Consider the following 16,190-nt stretch of genomic DNA (forward strand, 5'->3'; position numbering starts at 1 on the left):
AAAATCCCCTGGCATCTACCCCCTGCCCCCCAGCCCTTGCGTCCTCTCGCCATGTGATCTGCTTGTACCCGCTGGCTGCCTGACGCCTTCCGCCACGAGTAGAAGCAGCCTGAGGCCTGTGCCAGATGCAGCTGTCCCAGAATCATGAGCCACATAAACCTCTGTTCTTTGTAAATTACCCAGTCTCAGGTATTCTGTTACAGCAACACAGCATGGACTAAGACAGCCACCCCATTGATGGTGCTTTATTACAGCAGCTCTGAGACTCACACAAGTGCCAATTGTGCCTTCCAGTGACAGCAATTACAATGCTTACATGCAGGCCAGGCTGCACCTGTGGTTCTCAGCCACTTGTCCCCACAACCTGAGTAGGTCCAACTGACCCGCCAGCTCAGAGGGGGCGGCTAGGGTGTGTCCTCTCTGACCCTGCTTGGCCTGTGTTCCAGGATCAGCACCACCCTCCCACCCCTGCCTCTGTTCCTGTCCATCCCTAGATTCTTTTTTTTTTTTTTTTTTTAAGATGACTGGTAAGGGGATCTTAACCCTTGACTTGGTGTTGTCAGCACCACGCTCACCCAGTGAGCAAACCGGCCATCCCTATATGGGATCCGAACCCGTGGCCTTGGTGTTATCAGCACCACACTCTCCCGAGTGAGCCACGGCTGGCCCCACCTAGATTCTGCCACACTTTATTGTTAGACATCCTTTGGGACATCCTTTCTCAGGAGCTATCGCCAGCCCTCTGGACAGCCCATCCCCAGCAGCAGCACACAGTGCCAACAGTGGGTGTGCTATGCACCACCTCCTCCCTCCCCACCTTGGCCACCCGCCACGGCTCCACACGTGTGCCCTTGGGGCTTTCTGAGCCTCTCCCTCCTGTGGGGCATACAGGTGACCTGCTTTCTGAATTCTTGCCCATTTCTTTCCTACTGGCAGGTGCTCTCGGGGCTCAGGACTGGTGTCCTAGGTGCCAGGAACACTGGGGTGGGAGAAAGCCAGGCAGTCCCAACTCCCAGGTTGAAGGAGCACCAGGGACAAAAGCTAGGTTTGGTCAGTTCCTTGAAATGATAAAGGCAGGCCTTGTAAGGTGATGCACAGGGCCTCCAGGTGCAGGGCCAGGCTTCCTCAACGGCGTAGTCTTCCACCACGTGCCTTTCCAGAGTCCACATCTGAATGTGCGGGAGGGGCTCTTATGGCCTTGTGACCGTGGGGCTCCTCGTGGAACTTCCTCCGGTCTTGCTCTGATGCCGCTTTGGGGAGGTGAACTGTCAGCCCACCTCTGGCTCCTCTCAGGCAAGCTGACTTTCCTCTCTGGCTGCCCTTAAGACCTTCTCTTGGCCTGTGGATGGCTGCAGTTTCACTATGACATGGCTAGGGATTTGGGGACTTCTTGAATCTGGACATTAATGTCTGGTCAGAGGTGGAAAATTCTAAGCCATTATCCTTTCCGATGTTTCGTCTGCCCCATTCTCTGTCTCTCCTCCTCTGAGGACTCCTGGAGGTGTATGCAGGACCGTCCTACTGTCCAGTTTGCCTTGTACCTTCTCTCCTGCCCTCCCAGCTTTGTCTCTTTGCTCCACACTCTCCCCATGCCTGCCACCGTCTCCTGGCTCGCCTCCTCCCTTGCTGTTCTGAGCTGCTAGTTAAACCTGCCCATTGAGTTCTTTATTTTATTTATTTTTTGGCTGCTGGCTGGTGTGGGCATCTGAACCCTTGACCTTGGTGTTACAACTCTCTGCTCTAACCAGCTAACGGCTGCCATCTGTCTCCTTTTATAGTTTCCAGTGGTCTGGTGACATTCTCAGGCTTGACTTGTTGAACATGGTGGCCAGGACCACTTATGGTCTTTGTGGGATTGTTTCTGTTGCTCGTTCTGCTGTTTTCGTGGATTCTTGCTCCTGGAGTCTTTGCTCCTGGTGTGCTCTGGTTTCTTTGTGTACTGGACATGATTCTGAGAAGCATTTATAGGTATAAACTGAAGGCACCACGTGATGAGTCTTCTTCCAGAGGGTTTTGTCTGCTCGTAACAAGGTCTGGGGTGTCACTGGTCTGGAGCTGCCTTAGCCCAAACTCAAGGCTTTAGGCTCTACAGACCGCCCCAGTCTGCAAGTCTGTGCGGGGGGGATCGTTTACCCTGCCATCATGGTTCCTCGGGACCTTTCTTAAAGTGGGAGGGTCTTTTAAGTTTCCCACTTTCAGTGGCCCCCATTGGTCTAAAGTCCCAGAAGCACCAGTTGCCTCTCGACCAGAGTGCAGTGTTGTGTCCAGTGGCCACTGGGGCTGAAGCTGGTTGTAGATGTGACTCGAGGCTGTTCCCCCAGGCTGGGGGTGGCTCAGGTGCTTCCTGACTCTCAGAGTCTTTGCCCTGCTGGGGGCTATCATTTACCTGTGTCTGCTGAGGTCACCTGGCCCCACTGAAGGCCCTGTGGCAGGTGACCTACTATCTCAGCTTCCACGTTACCTGGGAGCCTGGAGGGGCTCACCTGGCCTGATAGTACAGCTGCTCTCTCAACCACGTGAGGCCGCTGCTATGGATGCACACATGCCCCGCCCCCAATGTCCCCTACCTGCCAGGGTATTTTTGAAACAACCCCCTACCAGCCCTTGAGTGGGGTTATGGACAAGCAAACTCAGGAGTCTGAGCTCTTCCATCTCTGCTTCTTGTCGCTGTCCCCCAGGACAGGAGTGAGTGAGAGGCAGAGGAGAGTCTCAGCTGGCTGCGGCAGCCAAAGGGAGCCAGAGCCCCGGCAGAGCTGCCCTTCGCACCCAGCGTCTCACTGCGAAATCTGCTTTGAACATAAAAACGTGAATATTAACTAGCTTTTTTTTTTCCTTTTTGTCTTTTTTCGTGACTGGTAACGGGATCGCAACCCTCGGTGTCACGCCCGCACCACGCTCAACCAGTGAGCGGACCGGTCTCTATATGGGATCCGAACCCTTGGCGGGAGTGCCACCGCGCTCCCAAGCGCCGCGCTCTACCGAGTGCGCCACCGGGCCGGCCCTTAACTAGCTTTTTAAAAAAGAATTCTTTCTATAACAATCCGAATTTTCTTTTAGCTAGAAGGATGCTTTGGGCTGACTAGGGAGAAAATCTCACACTCAGATAGAGAAAAGCCACGTGAATGTTTAAAACGACATAAACCAACACCCTGCTACTCCCTTTCTGTCATCATTGTGGACATTTCAAATACATCCAGGATGCTCGCTGTGCATAATTTCATTTGTACTCACAGCCACGCATGAGTTAGCTGCTGTCATTGTGCCCATTCTACAGAAAAGCAGGCTGAGGCACGGCGACAGGAAGTAACTTGCCACAGTATGCACTTAGGAAGGCGTAGCACTGAGATTTGAATGCAAGACTTTAATCCTAGAGCCTGTAATCCTCCCCTTTATACAGCATCCTTTGGTTTTTGAGCTCAGGTACCGACAGATTGGTGAGGAACTTTGTCAAGGGATCCCAGGCGTCTCCACATTTGTCTCGGTTTAAACTTGGGACAGTGAGGGGAAAGAGTGTGGAGACTGAAGAAAGCACCTGAGGGGCAGGCCTGATGCCCTTGCTTCCCTGCCGGTGCCAGCTGGTGAGACACCTGCCGGTGGGGTGAGCAGGCACCCGCTCCTGGCGCGCGCTGGCCCTGCTCTCTTTTGCGGCTGTGGCTTTCCTGGCCTGCCGGCAGGCTCTCCACACCTCCCATCTCAGATTCATGGCAGGAAGCCGACGCCTGTGCATGTTCCCGTGGGCACTCCCGGATGCCTCGCAGGCTGCTTCCCAGCCGCTGACTGGCTGCAGGCAACACAGACCCCACTGCAAAACAAGCCGTGGAGGTGGGCAGGGAGCACGCACTGCCCGGCCATGTCGCTGCCCCTCACTGGGGTCATGAGAAACGCTTCGCCCCCAATGCAGCATGGCTTGGCCTGGCGCACTATGTGCAGCCGGTGGCGTCTCTGTGGCTGGCACAAGCTGGGTGAGTGACAATGCAGTTTGGAGCTGGGTGCTCATGAGTTCCCACCCGCCATGGGACCTGCGCATGTCCGCCTCCCCAGGATTCACGTTCTTCACCTGTAAAATCAGAATAGCAATTCCTGAGACTCCTGGGACTGGCCCAATGGAATAAGGCCACTGCAGCCCATCTTTCCTGGGAAACTCTCTGGGCAGAATACAAAAGCTACTCCTGGAGGACTCTGAAAAGCTAACAGTCGCAGCTGGATGGGGGAGGGAAGTCACAATGTGGAACGGTGGTGAGTTTACTGGGTAGCGTTTCCTGCTCTATCGACGGATTGAGTCTCACGACTGTGAGGTGGGCATGAAGCTGGTTAGCCAGCCCTCAGGGGCTGCACCTGTAAGGTGGGCTGCAGCCAGGGGATCAAGTGTCACGGCCAGCACAGCAGGAGATGGAGAGCCCCCAAACTGAACCAGAGCACTTAACTGAAGCCATGGGCTGCTGGCAAATAAGCTCGACAACAAATATAAAAATCATTTCACAATTGGTAGAAACACATTGAATAAACTGGAAAACAAGGTCACATGGGCACTGCGGTATGTTTCCCCAGGGCCCCAAAGAAAGTTCACATCATTCTAAACGTAGAGGGTGAATCCGGAATGCTCACAGGCAAACATGCATGAGTAAAAAAATACTGAAAAGTCACAAATGAGGGAGCGACAGTGCACACCCAGAGCAGGAAAAAGGAAAAAAAGTGCATTCGGGAAAGGAAGAGAAACACCACAAGCAGGACCACAGAAACCAGCAACACGACATTCAACATACGAACCATGAGTGCTCTGTACAACAGTGCAGCTACAGAGCGGAAGAGAAGATGAGGACAGCGAAGTCACACACTCAGCAGAAGCTGACAAAATAACAGAGTGAAAACACCCATTCACCCCCTGGAGACAGAGAGAAATAACAGCCCGGTCTCAGGATCAGGAGTGGCCCTCTGCAGCAGCTGCAGGTAGGTGAGGTTCTCGTGCGTGTTGGGGTCGAAGAAACCCTTGGTGTCGTCGCTGGGGTCCGCCAGCACGCGGTTCATCTCCTCGTCAAAGTAGCCGCGCTGGTAGGCCACGTCCACGGGCACGCGGTGACTGTGCACGGGGTCGATGACGCCGCCGGTGGCGATCTGGGCCTCCAGCAGGCGGATGCCGTGGTCCCGGACGATGAGGTCCCGCTGCATGGCCTGGAAGAGGGAGATCTGCTCCCCAGTGTAGGGGTCGGTGTAGCCCGTGACGGCGCGCTCGGCCGACAGCAGCTTCTCCTGCAGCTCGCCGCCCACCACGCCCGCGGCCACGGCCTCGTCCACGGACAGTCTGCGGTTGCCTGCGGGTTCGATGACGAAGCCGGTGGCCGCCTGCGCCTCCAGCAGCACCATGGCCGTGCCGGGCCGCAGCAGGCCCTTCCGCATGGCCTGGTAGATGCTCATCTTCTCCTGGTGGCCAGGCGTGTCTTTGCCGGGCACCAGGACGCCCGCGATACAGCCGGTCCCCTGCAGGTAGCGCTTGACCGAGTCCATCTCCGTCACCTCCTGCAGGGTCTTAGTGCCCTGGGCCAGGTCCCGCAGGGTCTCGGGGCCCAGGATGCCCGACGTGCACAGCTCAGAGGCGGACACCTGGCGCCGCAGGCCCCGGAAAGACACCTTCCTGAGCCGCTCCTCGGTCTCCTCGATGACCTGGGTGAGGATGGTGACCAGGTCGGGCAGGCCCAGGGTGCCGGCTGCGTGCCGAGCCAGGAGCTCATTCCGGTGGGACTTGCTCAGGTACGAGGAGAAGAGGACGTCCCACACGGAGACCGGCTGCCCCTGGAACTGGCCGGAGTGCACCTCCATGGTGGCCGCACGCAGGGCTTCCTCCTGCCCACGGACATTGGCCTGGTCCTCGGCATCACTTGCAGAGGGGCCCGAGCCTCCATCTCCTTGCCCGGGTGGCCCTGGCTCCTGCTGGCCGTGCGAGGCATCCCTGAGCCCGGGCTGGGCCCCGTGGGCCTCCTCAGCCTCTTCGATGATGGTGGTGAGCCTGCGGGTCAGGGCGGGCAGGGCCAGCGTCCCTGAGCCAAACTGGGCCAGCAGCTCCTCCCGGGTGTCCCCCCTTATGTAGCTGGACACCAGCACATCCCACACGGGCACTGCGGGCCCCTGGAAGCGGCCCACCCTGACCTCCATGGTGGCTGCACGCAGGGCACCCTGAGGGTCAGGGTGCGGGTCCCCGTCCTCGGCCCGGGCCAGCTGCGAGGTGAGGGTGGCAGCCATCTGCTGCACACTCAGCGTGCCGGCCTGGTACCTGCGCAGCAGGTCCTGGCGCAGACTCTCGGACACCTCGCGGTAGAAGAGGAGCTCCCACACGGAGACACTGTGGCCCTGGAGGGCGCCCGAGCCGGGCGACACGTGGAAGTCACGCAGGGTGCCGCGCAGCTCCTGGCTCATCTGGTGCACGGCGGAGTCCCTGCCCGCCAGCTGCAGCATGTAGAGCCCGGAGTCCGGGTCACGCACGCAGCGGCGCAGCAGCTGCAGGTAGGTGAGGTTCTCGTGTGTGTTGGGGTCAAAGAAACCCTTGGTGTCGTCGCTGGGGTCCGCCAGCACGCGGTTCATCTCCTCGTCAAAGTAGCCGCGCTGGTAGGCCACGTCCACGGGCACGCGGTGGCTGTGCACGGGGTCGATGACGCCGCCGGTGGCGATCTGGGCCTCCAGCAGGCGGATGCCGTGGTCCCGGACGATGAGGTCCCGCTGCATGGCCTGGAAGAGGGAGATCTGCTCCCCAGTGTAGGGGTCGGTGTAGCCCGTGACGGCGCGCTCGGCCGACAGCAGCTTCTCCTGCAGCTCGCCGCCCACCACGCCCGCGGCCACGGCCTCGTCCACGGACAGTCTGCGGTTGCCTGTGGGGTCGATGATGAAGCCGGTGGCCGCCTGTGCCTCCAGCAGCACCAGGGCCGTGCCGGGCCGCAGCAGGCCCTTCCACATGGCCTGGTAGATGCTCATCTTCTCCTGGTGGCTGGGAGCGTCCTTGGTGGGCACCAGGACACCCGCGATACAGCCGGTTCCCTGCAGGTACCTTTTTACAGCTTCATTTTCTTCTATGTGCTGCACTGTGCAGCTGCCTCTCTCTAGTTTCTCCAGCATTTCCCTTGTGATAACGGCTGAGCCCAGGAGCTCCGGCGCTGTGATTTGTCTTCTAATCCCTCTGAACCATAATTGTTTACGTGTCTTTTCTTGCTCTTGAATCATTTTAAAAATAACTTCTACTACCTTTTCCAGTGCAGAGGCAGTGTCTCTTTTGTATGTCCTCACCAATTCTAGTTTCTTCTCCTCAGTCACATATTCCGAGTTCAGCAGCTCCCACACTGATCGCTTCTGGCCTCGGTACCTTCCTACCATTATTTCCACCTGCTCTGCCTCCAGCGCCCTCTTGGTCACCTCATCAATGTACGTGGAGTCCTTTGTGTCCTTGACCACAGGGAACAGGGCCCAGCCCGTCTTCTCCTCCCGCTGGCACCTGTCCCATAGCTGATGGTATGTGACCTTCTCTTGTGTGTTGGGATCCACAAACCTTTTCTTCATGTGCTTCTGATCAGCAACGAGCATGTATGTGTCCTCGTGCAGACAGCCTCGCTTGTAGGCTGTGTCCAGTGGGAGCCGGTGGTGGTGAAGTGGGTCGATGACCCCGCCTGTGGCCACCTGCACCTCCAGCAGTCTCAGTGCTGCTTCCCTGTCAATCAACTTCTTTTTCATGGCCTGGAATAGTGGAATCGTGTCTCCCGTGGCTGGGTCCGTGTAGCCCTTGGCGGCCTTCTCAGCATTCAGGAGGCTCTCCTGTAAATCTTTGCCCACCAGGCCAGCAGCCAAGGCCTCTTCCACAGAGAGCCTCTGGTGTGTGTGGGGGTCCAGCAGGAACCCAGTGGCCGCCTGTGCCTCCAGAAGCTGAGCCATGAACACTGCAGGTATGAGCCCCTTCCTGCCAGCCTCAGCGCAGCTCATGACCTCCTGGGTGGATGGCACAGTCACCCCTGCGATGCAGCCGCTGCCTTCCAGGTAGGTCTTGACACGCTCCAGCTGGCTGAGGTCCTTCCCGCCACTCTGGCTCCTGTGAAGTGCATCGAGAGTCTTTCTGTCGATGACTCCGGAGTTGAATAACTCTGCAGCTGTCACGTTCCCCCTGATGGCCGGCACCGTAATGACTTGGCTCCGCTTTTCTGTGTCTTCAATTGTCATGGTGATGTTCTCCAACAACTTCTCCAGGTCCAAGTTCTGGGCTCTGAACTCCCAGATGAGTTCTTGCATCCTTTCCTGCGTGAAGTACTCAGAGGACAGCAGGTCCCACAGGGAGACCGTCCGATTGGCAAACCTCCCCATGTGCAGTTTCACAGTTCTGGACCTCAGCACTTGTCTTGTGGCCTCGTCAATGTACCGGTAGGTTTCTCCTTTCTTTACAATTTGTAGCATGTACAGGCCTGTCTCTGGGTCACGCACACAGCGCTCCAGCAGCTGCAGGTAGGTGAGGTTCTCGTGTGTGTTGGGGTCAAAGAAGCCCTTGGTGTCGTCGCTGGGGTCCGCCAGCACGCGGTTCATGTCCTCGTCGAAGTAGCCGCGCTGGTAGGCCACGTCCACAGGAAGGCGATGGCTGTGCACAGGGTCGATGATGCCGCCGGTGGCGATCTGGGCCTCCAGCAGGCGGATGCCGTGGTCCCGGACGATGAGGTCCCGCTGCATGGCCTGGAAGAGGGAGATCTGCTCCCCAGTGTAGGGGTCGGTGTAGCCCGTGACGGCGCGCTCGGCCGACAGCAGCTTCGTGTAGGTTTCCTTGCCGAACATGCCTGCCTCAAATGCCTGCTCCACCGTCATCTTCTGGTTCTCTACAGGATCGATGATGAAGCCAGTGGCCGCCTGCGCCTCCAGCAGCACCAGGGCGGTGCCAGGCCGCAGCATGTGCCTTTTCAGGGCCTCTGGGATACTCATCCTCTCCTTGGTGTCCTGGATGAGGACCCCAGCAATGAAGTTGCCTCCTTCCAGGGCCCGCTTCACGCTGTCCACCTCTGTCACCTCTTGCACAGTCCTCTTCCCCTGATTGAGCTCGTCCAGTGTCTTCTTGTCAATAAGCTGGGACCTGAACAAGTCCCTGGCTGACACCTGCTTCCGAAGCCCTCTGAAGGTGGCTTGCGGGGGCTGCCTCTCTGCAGCCTCCACCAGGGCGGTGACCACAGTGACCACTTGCCGCAGGGCAGTGGCCCTTCCTGACTGACAGAGTGCAACCAGCTCCCGCCGCTTGTTGGCACTGACATACTCGGAGTGTAGCAGGTCCCAGAGTGACACACTGTGCCCTTGAAACCGCCCCATACTGACGGGCACCTTCATGGCCCTGAGTGCCACCATGGTGTGGTCATCCACCTTTGGTGCAGAGTCCTGGGGAATAGGCAGTAGCCACAGGCCGGTGTCAGCATCCAGCACACAGAGCTCCTTGAGCTGCTGGTATGTCACCTTGTCCCGTGAGTTGGGGTCAAAGAAGAACTTGTTGTCCTCGTGTATCTCAGTCAGTGCCTGGCCTGTCCGCTCGTCCAGGAGCCCAAGCCTGCAGGCCACTGCCTGGGGCAGGTGCAGCCCATGGGCAGGTTCCACCACACCCCCCGTGGCCAGCTGCACCTGCAGGAGGGGGAAGCCTTCGCTCTGGGGCACCAGCCCCTTCTCCATGGCCTGCCACAGTGAGAGGGAGCTCCCTGAGTAGGGGTCTGTGCACCCAGCCACGGCCCTCTCTGCCTGCCTCAGCTGCTCGCTCAGCTCCCTGCCTACCAGGCCAGCCCTGACTGCGCCCTCCACCGACAGTCTCTGGCCGGTCAGAGGGTCAACAAGGGAGCCAGATGCCACCTGGGCCTCCAGAAGCCTCTGGCCCAGGCCTGCAGGCAGCAGCCCGTCCCTCACGGCCTGGGCAATGCTGGCTTTGGCTCCTGAGGGCTGCAGCAGCACGCCAGCCACACAGCCCGTGCCCCATAGGCAGGCCTTCACCGTGGGCTCCTCAGCAACCTTGGCGGGCAACTGTGTGCCCTGAGCCAGCGCCGCCAGGGTCTCGTGGGTGATGATGCCCATGTCCAGCAGCCAGACAGCAGGGACTTCACCCCGCGGGCCAGGCACTGTGATGTGGGCCCGAGCCAGGAGCTCTGCCCCCTGCACCCTCCTCTGCACCACCTCCTGCAGCTGAGGCACGGTGGTCCTCCCCTCCCGGACATCCTCCAGGAAGCCCCTCCGCTGCTCCTCAGTGAAGTGGCAGGAGCCAAGCAGGTCCCACAGTGATGTGCCATCCTTGGCCCCTGGCATGGCCTGCAGGGTCTCTTGTACCTGCTCATCAGTGGGGACAGAAGGAGTGCTTTCCGACAGGGGCAGGAGGTGAAGACCAGAGGCCTCATCCCTGAGACACTGCTCCAGAAACTGGGCATAGCTGGTGTGCCCCCGGCCATCTGGCGTGGGGAAGGTCTTGGTGTTGCTGGACAAAGCTGTCTCCATCTCCTGGTCGATGCAGCCACGCTGGGCGGCCACCAGCATGGGGAGGTGGTGGTGGCTCATGGGGTCAATGACCCCTCCCGTGGCCACCTGAGCCTCCAGGAGGCGGGTGGCCTGCTCTGCAGGGATGAGGCCTTTTTTCATGGCTTGGAACAGGGACACCCGCTTCCCAGAGAAGGGGTCTCTGAAGCCAGTGACGGCGTCCTCAGCCCACTTCAACCTGCCATACAGCTCTGGCCCCACCACACCCCTGCGCACAGCCTCATCCACCGACAGGGTCTCCAGACTGCAGGGGTCCACAATGGCTCCCGTGGCCGCCTGAGCCTCCAGCAGGGCCAGGGCCACGCCGGGCACCAGCAGCTTTTGCTTCATGGCCTGATAGAGGCTGAGCCACTGGTTCGAGGGCTGTAGCAGCACGCCGCCCACTGCTCCTGAGCCACGCAGGTACCTGCGGACACTGTCCATGTGGAGGAGGGCCTCGGGGCTGACCACCCCCGCCAGTACTCGGTCCAGGAGCTCCTGGTCGATGATGTGGGCCTCTAGAAGCTGGTAGGCTGTGACCCGGCCCCTCAGCGCAGGCAGTGTGACATCCGCCCACCTCCTCATCTCTTTCTCCAGCAGCTGCGAGACCTGCTCCAGTGTGACTTTGCGTAGCCGGTAGCTCCGCAGCAGCTGCCGCCGCCGGTCTTCACTCAAGTATTCTGAGTTGATCAGCTCCCATGCAGAAACCCTCTGCCCCTGGAACCGCCCATACCTCACGGACAGCAGCAGGTTCTGGAAGGCCTGCCGGGTGGTGCTGTCCACCAGCTGGGGCTGTGTGCTGCTGAGCGGCAGGAGGTACAGGTCTGTCTCGGGGTCGTGCACGCAGCGCTCCAGCAGCTGCAGGTAGGTGAGGTTCTCGTGCGTGTTCGGGTCAAAGAAGCCTTTGGTGTCGTCGCTGGGGTCCAACAGGATCAAGTTCAGCATCTGGTCGAAGTAGCCGCGCTGGTAGGCCACATCCACGGGCAGGCGGTGGCTGTGCACAGGGTCGATGATGCCACCGGTGGCGATCTGGGCCTCCAGCAGGCGGATGCCATGCTCCCGGACGATGAGGTCTTTCTGCATGGCCTGGAAGAGGGAGATCTGCTCCCCGGTGTAGGGGTCGGTGTAGCCGGTGACGGCGCGCTCGGCTGACAGCAGCTTCCCATGCATGTCAGGCCCAATGACACCGGCCCGCAGCGCCTCCTCCACGGAGTACCTTTTGTTTTCTTTTGGGTCAATGATGAAGCCAGTGGCTGCCTGTGCCTCGAGGAGGATGAGGGCCGTGCCAGGCCTGAGGAGCCCCTTCCTGCGGGCCTCATAGATGCTGAGCCGCTCCTGGGAGCCGGGCAGCAGCAGGCCGGCAATACAGCCTGTGCCCTGCAGGTACCTCCGCACCGAGGCCAGGCTGCCCACATCCTGGGCCGTGGTCTGCCCCTGCTCCAGCTGCTCGTACAGGTCCCGGTCAATGATCTCAGCATTCAGTAGTTCTCCTGGTGTAACCGTGTCCCTCAGCCCCGCAAAGGTGACCCTGGCAGTGGCTGCAGCCTGCTCAATGATAGCCTTTAGCTCAGTGGCCAACTCATCCACCGAGAGGGTCCCTTCCTGGTGCCGCTGGGTTAGCGCCACCCTCTGCTCCATGGGGACCTCCTCAGAGAAGAGCAGCTCCCAGAGGGACACAGGCCGGCCCTGGAACTTCCCCATAGAGACCGTGGTCATGGTCATACCCAAGGCCTGCTGAGTATAGTGTTCAATGAATAGGGGCCCCTGGGGCTCCTCTGCATGGGGACCCCCTGACAGGGGCACGAAGGCAAGCCCTGTCTCTGGGTCAGTGACACAGCGGGACAGCAGCTGCCCATAGTGGAGGCTGTCATGTGTGCTGGGGTCAGAGAAGCCAGTGACCTGTGAGAGACACTGCTGTGTCTCTTTGTCCAGGCAGCCAAAGCACAGAGCAGCCTCCAGGGGCAACCGGAGCCTGCGGGCCGGGCAGACCAGACCGCCTGTGGCCAGCTGGGCGTCCAGGAGCCGCAGCGCCAGTGGCCTGTCCACCAGCTCCTTCTGCATGGCCTGGAAGAGGGGGATGCGGGAGCTGCTGAAGGGGTCCTGGTACCCTGTCACCGCCTGCTCTGCCACCAGGAGCTGCTGGTGGAGCTCTGGGCTAACTAGGCCCGCCCTGACTGCCTCGTCCACCCACAGCCGCCTGCCTGTGGCTAGGTCCACCAGGGTGCGGGTGGCGGCCTGAGCCTCCAGGAGTGGGAGCACGGCGCCCAACGGGAGCAGGTGCTCAGTGACGGCCTGGGAGAAACTTTTCTTGTGGCCTCCAGGCAGCAGAACGACCCCGGCCATGCCACCAGTACCCTCCAGGTAGCGCCGCACCTCAGCGCGTGCGCTCACCTCTGCCACCGTCAGACTGCCCTCCTGCAGGCCCCTGGCAGTCTCCTCATCCAGGACCCCTGCCTCCAGCAGCTCGGTGGCACTCACTGCCCCACTCAGGGTGTGGAAGGTGGTCTTCAGGGGCAGCAGGGCCAGCGCTGAGCCGGGGACCTGCACACACCTGCCCAGCAGCTCACTGTATGACAGCCGCTCCAGCGTGTTGGGGTCGAGGAAGCCCGGGGTGCCCATGCCGGGCTCAAGCTCCAACAGGCTGTGCCATGTCTCCTGGTCCAGGAGGCCCTGTTGGCAGGCTGCCTCGGGGGCCACTCGCACGCCCTGGGCGGGGTCCACCAGGCCCCCGGTGGCCAGCTGGGCCTCCAGCCAGCTCCACCCCAGGGCCCTGTCCACAACCTCCTTCCCGATTGCCTGAAAGAGGGCCAGCTTCCCGCCTCCATAGGGATCAGTGTAGCCAGTGACTGCACGCTCGGCAGCCAGCAGCTTCTCCCTCAGTTCCAGTCCCACCAGGCCCTGCCTCAGGGCCTCAGACACGGGGAGCAGTTGGCCCTGGGAAGGGTCCACCAGGCCCCCAGTTGCTGCCTGGGCCTCCAGCAGAGCTAGCCCAAGCCCAGAAGGCAAGAGCCCCTGCTTCATGGCACTGTAGAAACCCTGGGTCTGGCCCGAGGCCTCCACATACACCCCAGCAATGCTCCTGGCCTTGGCCTCAGGCCTGGAGGGTGTGCTGGCTCCGAGCATGGCTTTCATGGTTTTGGGGGTGCAGGCTTGCTCAGCACCGTTGGTGACCAGGACGTCAAGAGGACAGACGTGGCTGTTCATCACACACAGCAGGTCATGCAGAACTCGCTGAAGGTCCACTCGTGTTCTGTGGGGGACAGAAAGGCTCAATCAGGGGCCCCAAGTGGCCCAGGTGGTCAGGAGAGGAGGACTCAGTCCTTCCCTGGCTGGCTGGTCCCTTGATCCGCCTCCAGACGGAGGGTGGAGCACTTCCTGAGGGGCCGCACCTGCTCAAAGACGTGGAGGAGTACAGGCCGCAGGTGCAGCCTGCCCTCCCGGGGCACGAGCATCCCCATCAGGGCCAGGCCCTACCCAGCCCTGCGGGGCTCCTGCGGAGGGCATGAAGGGCACCCCAGCGGGCTTGGAAGATGCAAACGGGATGGTGTGAGCCCAGATGCCCTTTTCTCCTGAGGACTTTCCTCTGGCCTCTGTCCCAGCCCAGTGCCCTCCCTAGGGTCCCGGTGCAGGGCAGCTGGGACCTGTGTGCTCACACCCTTCCTGGGCATCCCTCTGCCTGGCACTGCCTGAGGGCTCATCCCTGCTCCCCTGGGCCCAGCACCGCATCTCCCGGACCGACCCTCCCTTTCGCTCTTGTGGCCTCCATGTACTCTCCCCCTCCCCCAATCCACGGGCCTCTCAAACATTTCACCCCCACTTGGACCCACCATTCCAGGGAAGCCTGGGTCTCTGAGTCCGGGAGCTCTAGCCCCTGTCCCTCCTGATGGCTCCTGAAGCCCCACTCTCACTGCACAGCTCCCCCCCAGTCTCCAGCGAGACCCCTGCCCTTTCACCCCCCAGTTTCCTGCCTCAGCCTGGCCCTGTGTCCTCCTCTGCTGCCCTCTATCCCATGTCCCCCCTTAGCCCACTCCCGACCACCGTGGCCTCTGGGCTATGGTCCCTCTGCACCCGCAGCCTGCCCCGAGGGGCTGGAGGGCCACGGATTCAGCAGATGCGCTCTGGTCGTGCTGGGAGCTGTGCACAGGCCAGGCAAGGGTGTCTCTCCCTGCCTGACCCCAGTCACGTGGCTCCAAGCCCCAGTGTTCCACATAGCTGTCCCCTCTCTCAGCAGACAGTAGTGTGTCCAGTTCTCTGAGCAGAGGCAACAGGTGTCCAGCCTCCTGTCCTCTATCACAGCTCGACACCTCCACCTAGGCCTGTCCCCTTCTGTGCTGGGTTGAATTGTGTCCCTCAGAAAATGTCAAAGTCCTAACCAACAGTATCTGTGAAACTGACCTTATTTGAAAACAGGATCTTTACAGATGTAACGAAGATGAGAGGGTAAAGCCAGACAAACGGGTCTCCCAGGAGTTGAGACAGACCAGAAAGGGCCAGGAGATGTGCAGACACGCTGCCAGGGTGGCTCCTAGGAGCCTGGAGAAAGCAGCAGCCAGGCCCAGGAGGAAGGACACCCCAGACCTTACCTACAGGAAGCCACAACCATTTGTTTGGTGACCGTGCACTGGCAGAGGGACTCCTAGACACTGCAATGACACCAGACCCCAGAGGCTGAGCATCACCAGGCCCGGTATGGAGTTGGCCTGCCAGAGCTCCAGGGGCCTGGCCTACGTCGGCTCCCAGTGGGGCCACAGGGCCACTTCCCTGGTCCCTTAATGTCTCTTTGGAGTAGACATACTCAGGAGTTCCTTGGCTCTGGAGTAAAAGCTGTCCAGTGGGGAAAGCCAAGAGGGCGCCAGTGAAACTGTCCGAGGGGCCCCTAGTCACATCACAGTCTGCCCCAGCCAGAGCAGCTGGCCTGACAGGGGGTCAGGACCTGCTGAAGTCACAGCTGAAGCGCCGGCTCCCAGGAGACACCTTGCAGGCTGGGGTCCCATCCCCCAGGAGGTGGTCTACTACTCTAAAACGTGGCTCTCCACAGTGCTGTGTCCCAGGAGCTAGGCCACATGGCTCCAGGTCTGTGGATGATGAGTGGCCCACCCTCCATCCCCCCAGTGACCCATTGGGAGCATGGGCTCCTCACCCCACAGTTCTGGGGTCGGTTTAGATGTCCTGGTCCCCAGAGGAGGAACACTTCTGCCAGGGGGACACAGCAAGTCCCACTGAGCTAAAGACTACAGACGGCTGCTCCCAGGGCACTCTGCCTCCTCATACCCAGGGACAAAGATGCCAGAAGAGGAGTCACCTGCCCAGCAGGGGAGCAGACCTGACTACTGGGAGGAGATGGGGCCACTACACAGTGGGGCAGGGGGTGTGTGTGGGTCCCAGTGGCCACGTGGTGTCTGCCCTGCCCGGTCCTGACAGTAGAAAGTACAACCACCCTGGCCTGAGAGGGCCCCTCAGGGAAGAGGATCTGGCCATGCCCAGTGAGCCCCGAGCCAGCAGCGTGAAGCAGGTTGAGGCACCTGGACAGATAACGGGGAAGAGGCATCGGTGACTGGCGGGGCCAGGTCCATCCTGTGAAACTTCACCATATGCACTTCCCCAGGAGGAGGGCCCGTTGGTGTCCTGGAGGTCATGTTCCAGGGCACAGTGTGACCATGGTGAATGCAGGGCTGCTCAGACCTCATGGGACCATCCTGAAC

At 60.4% G+C, this 16,190-nt stretch overlaps 1 protein-coding gene across 1 annotated transcript; it reads right to left on the reverse strand.

Moving 5' to 3' along the window:
• Positions 1-4,525: 4,525 nt before the first annotated feature.
• Positions 4,526-13,620, reverse strand: EPPK1 (epiplakin 1). Its single transcript, XM_008571678.1, has one exon. The coding sequence runs from the start codon at positions 13,618-13,620 to the stop codon at positions 4,876-4,878; it is 8,745 nt and encodes a 2,914-aa protein (XP_008569900.1). The 3' UTR covers positions 4,526-4,875.
• Positions 13,621-16,190: the final 2,570 nt, after the last annotated feature.

Source organism: Galeopterus variegatus, unplaced genomic scaffold (genome assembly GCF_000696425.1).
Source record: "Galeopterus variegatus unplaced genomic scaffold, G_variegatus-3.0.2 Scaffold711, whole genome shotgun sequence".
Taxonomy (NCBI): Eukaryota; Metazoa; Chordata; class Mammalia; order Dermoptera; family Cynocephalidae; genus Galeopterus; species Galeopterus variegatus.

Excerpts from the sequence above, each read along its gene's own strand:
- EPPK1 (XM_008571678.1), bottom strand. The coding sequence starts at position 13,620 with ATGAAAGCCATGCTCGGAGCCAGCACACCCTCCAGGCCTGAGGCCAAG.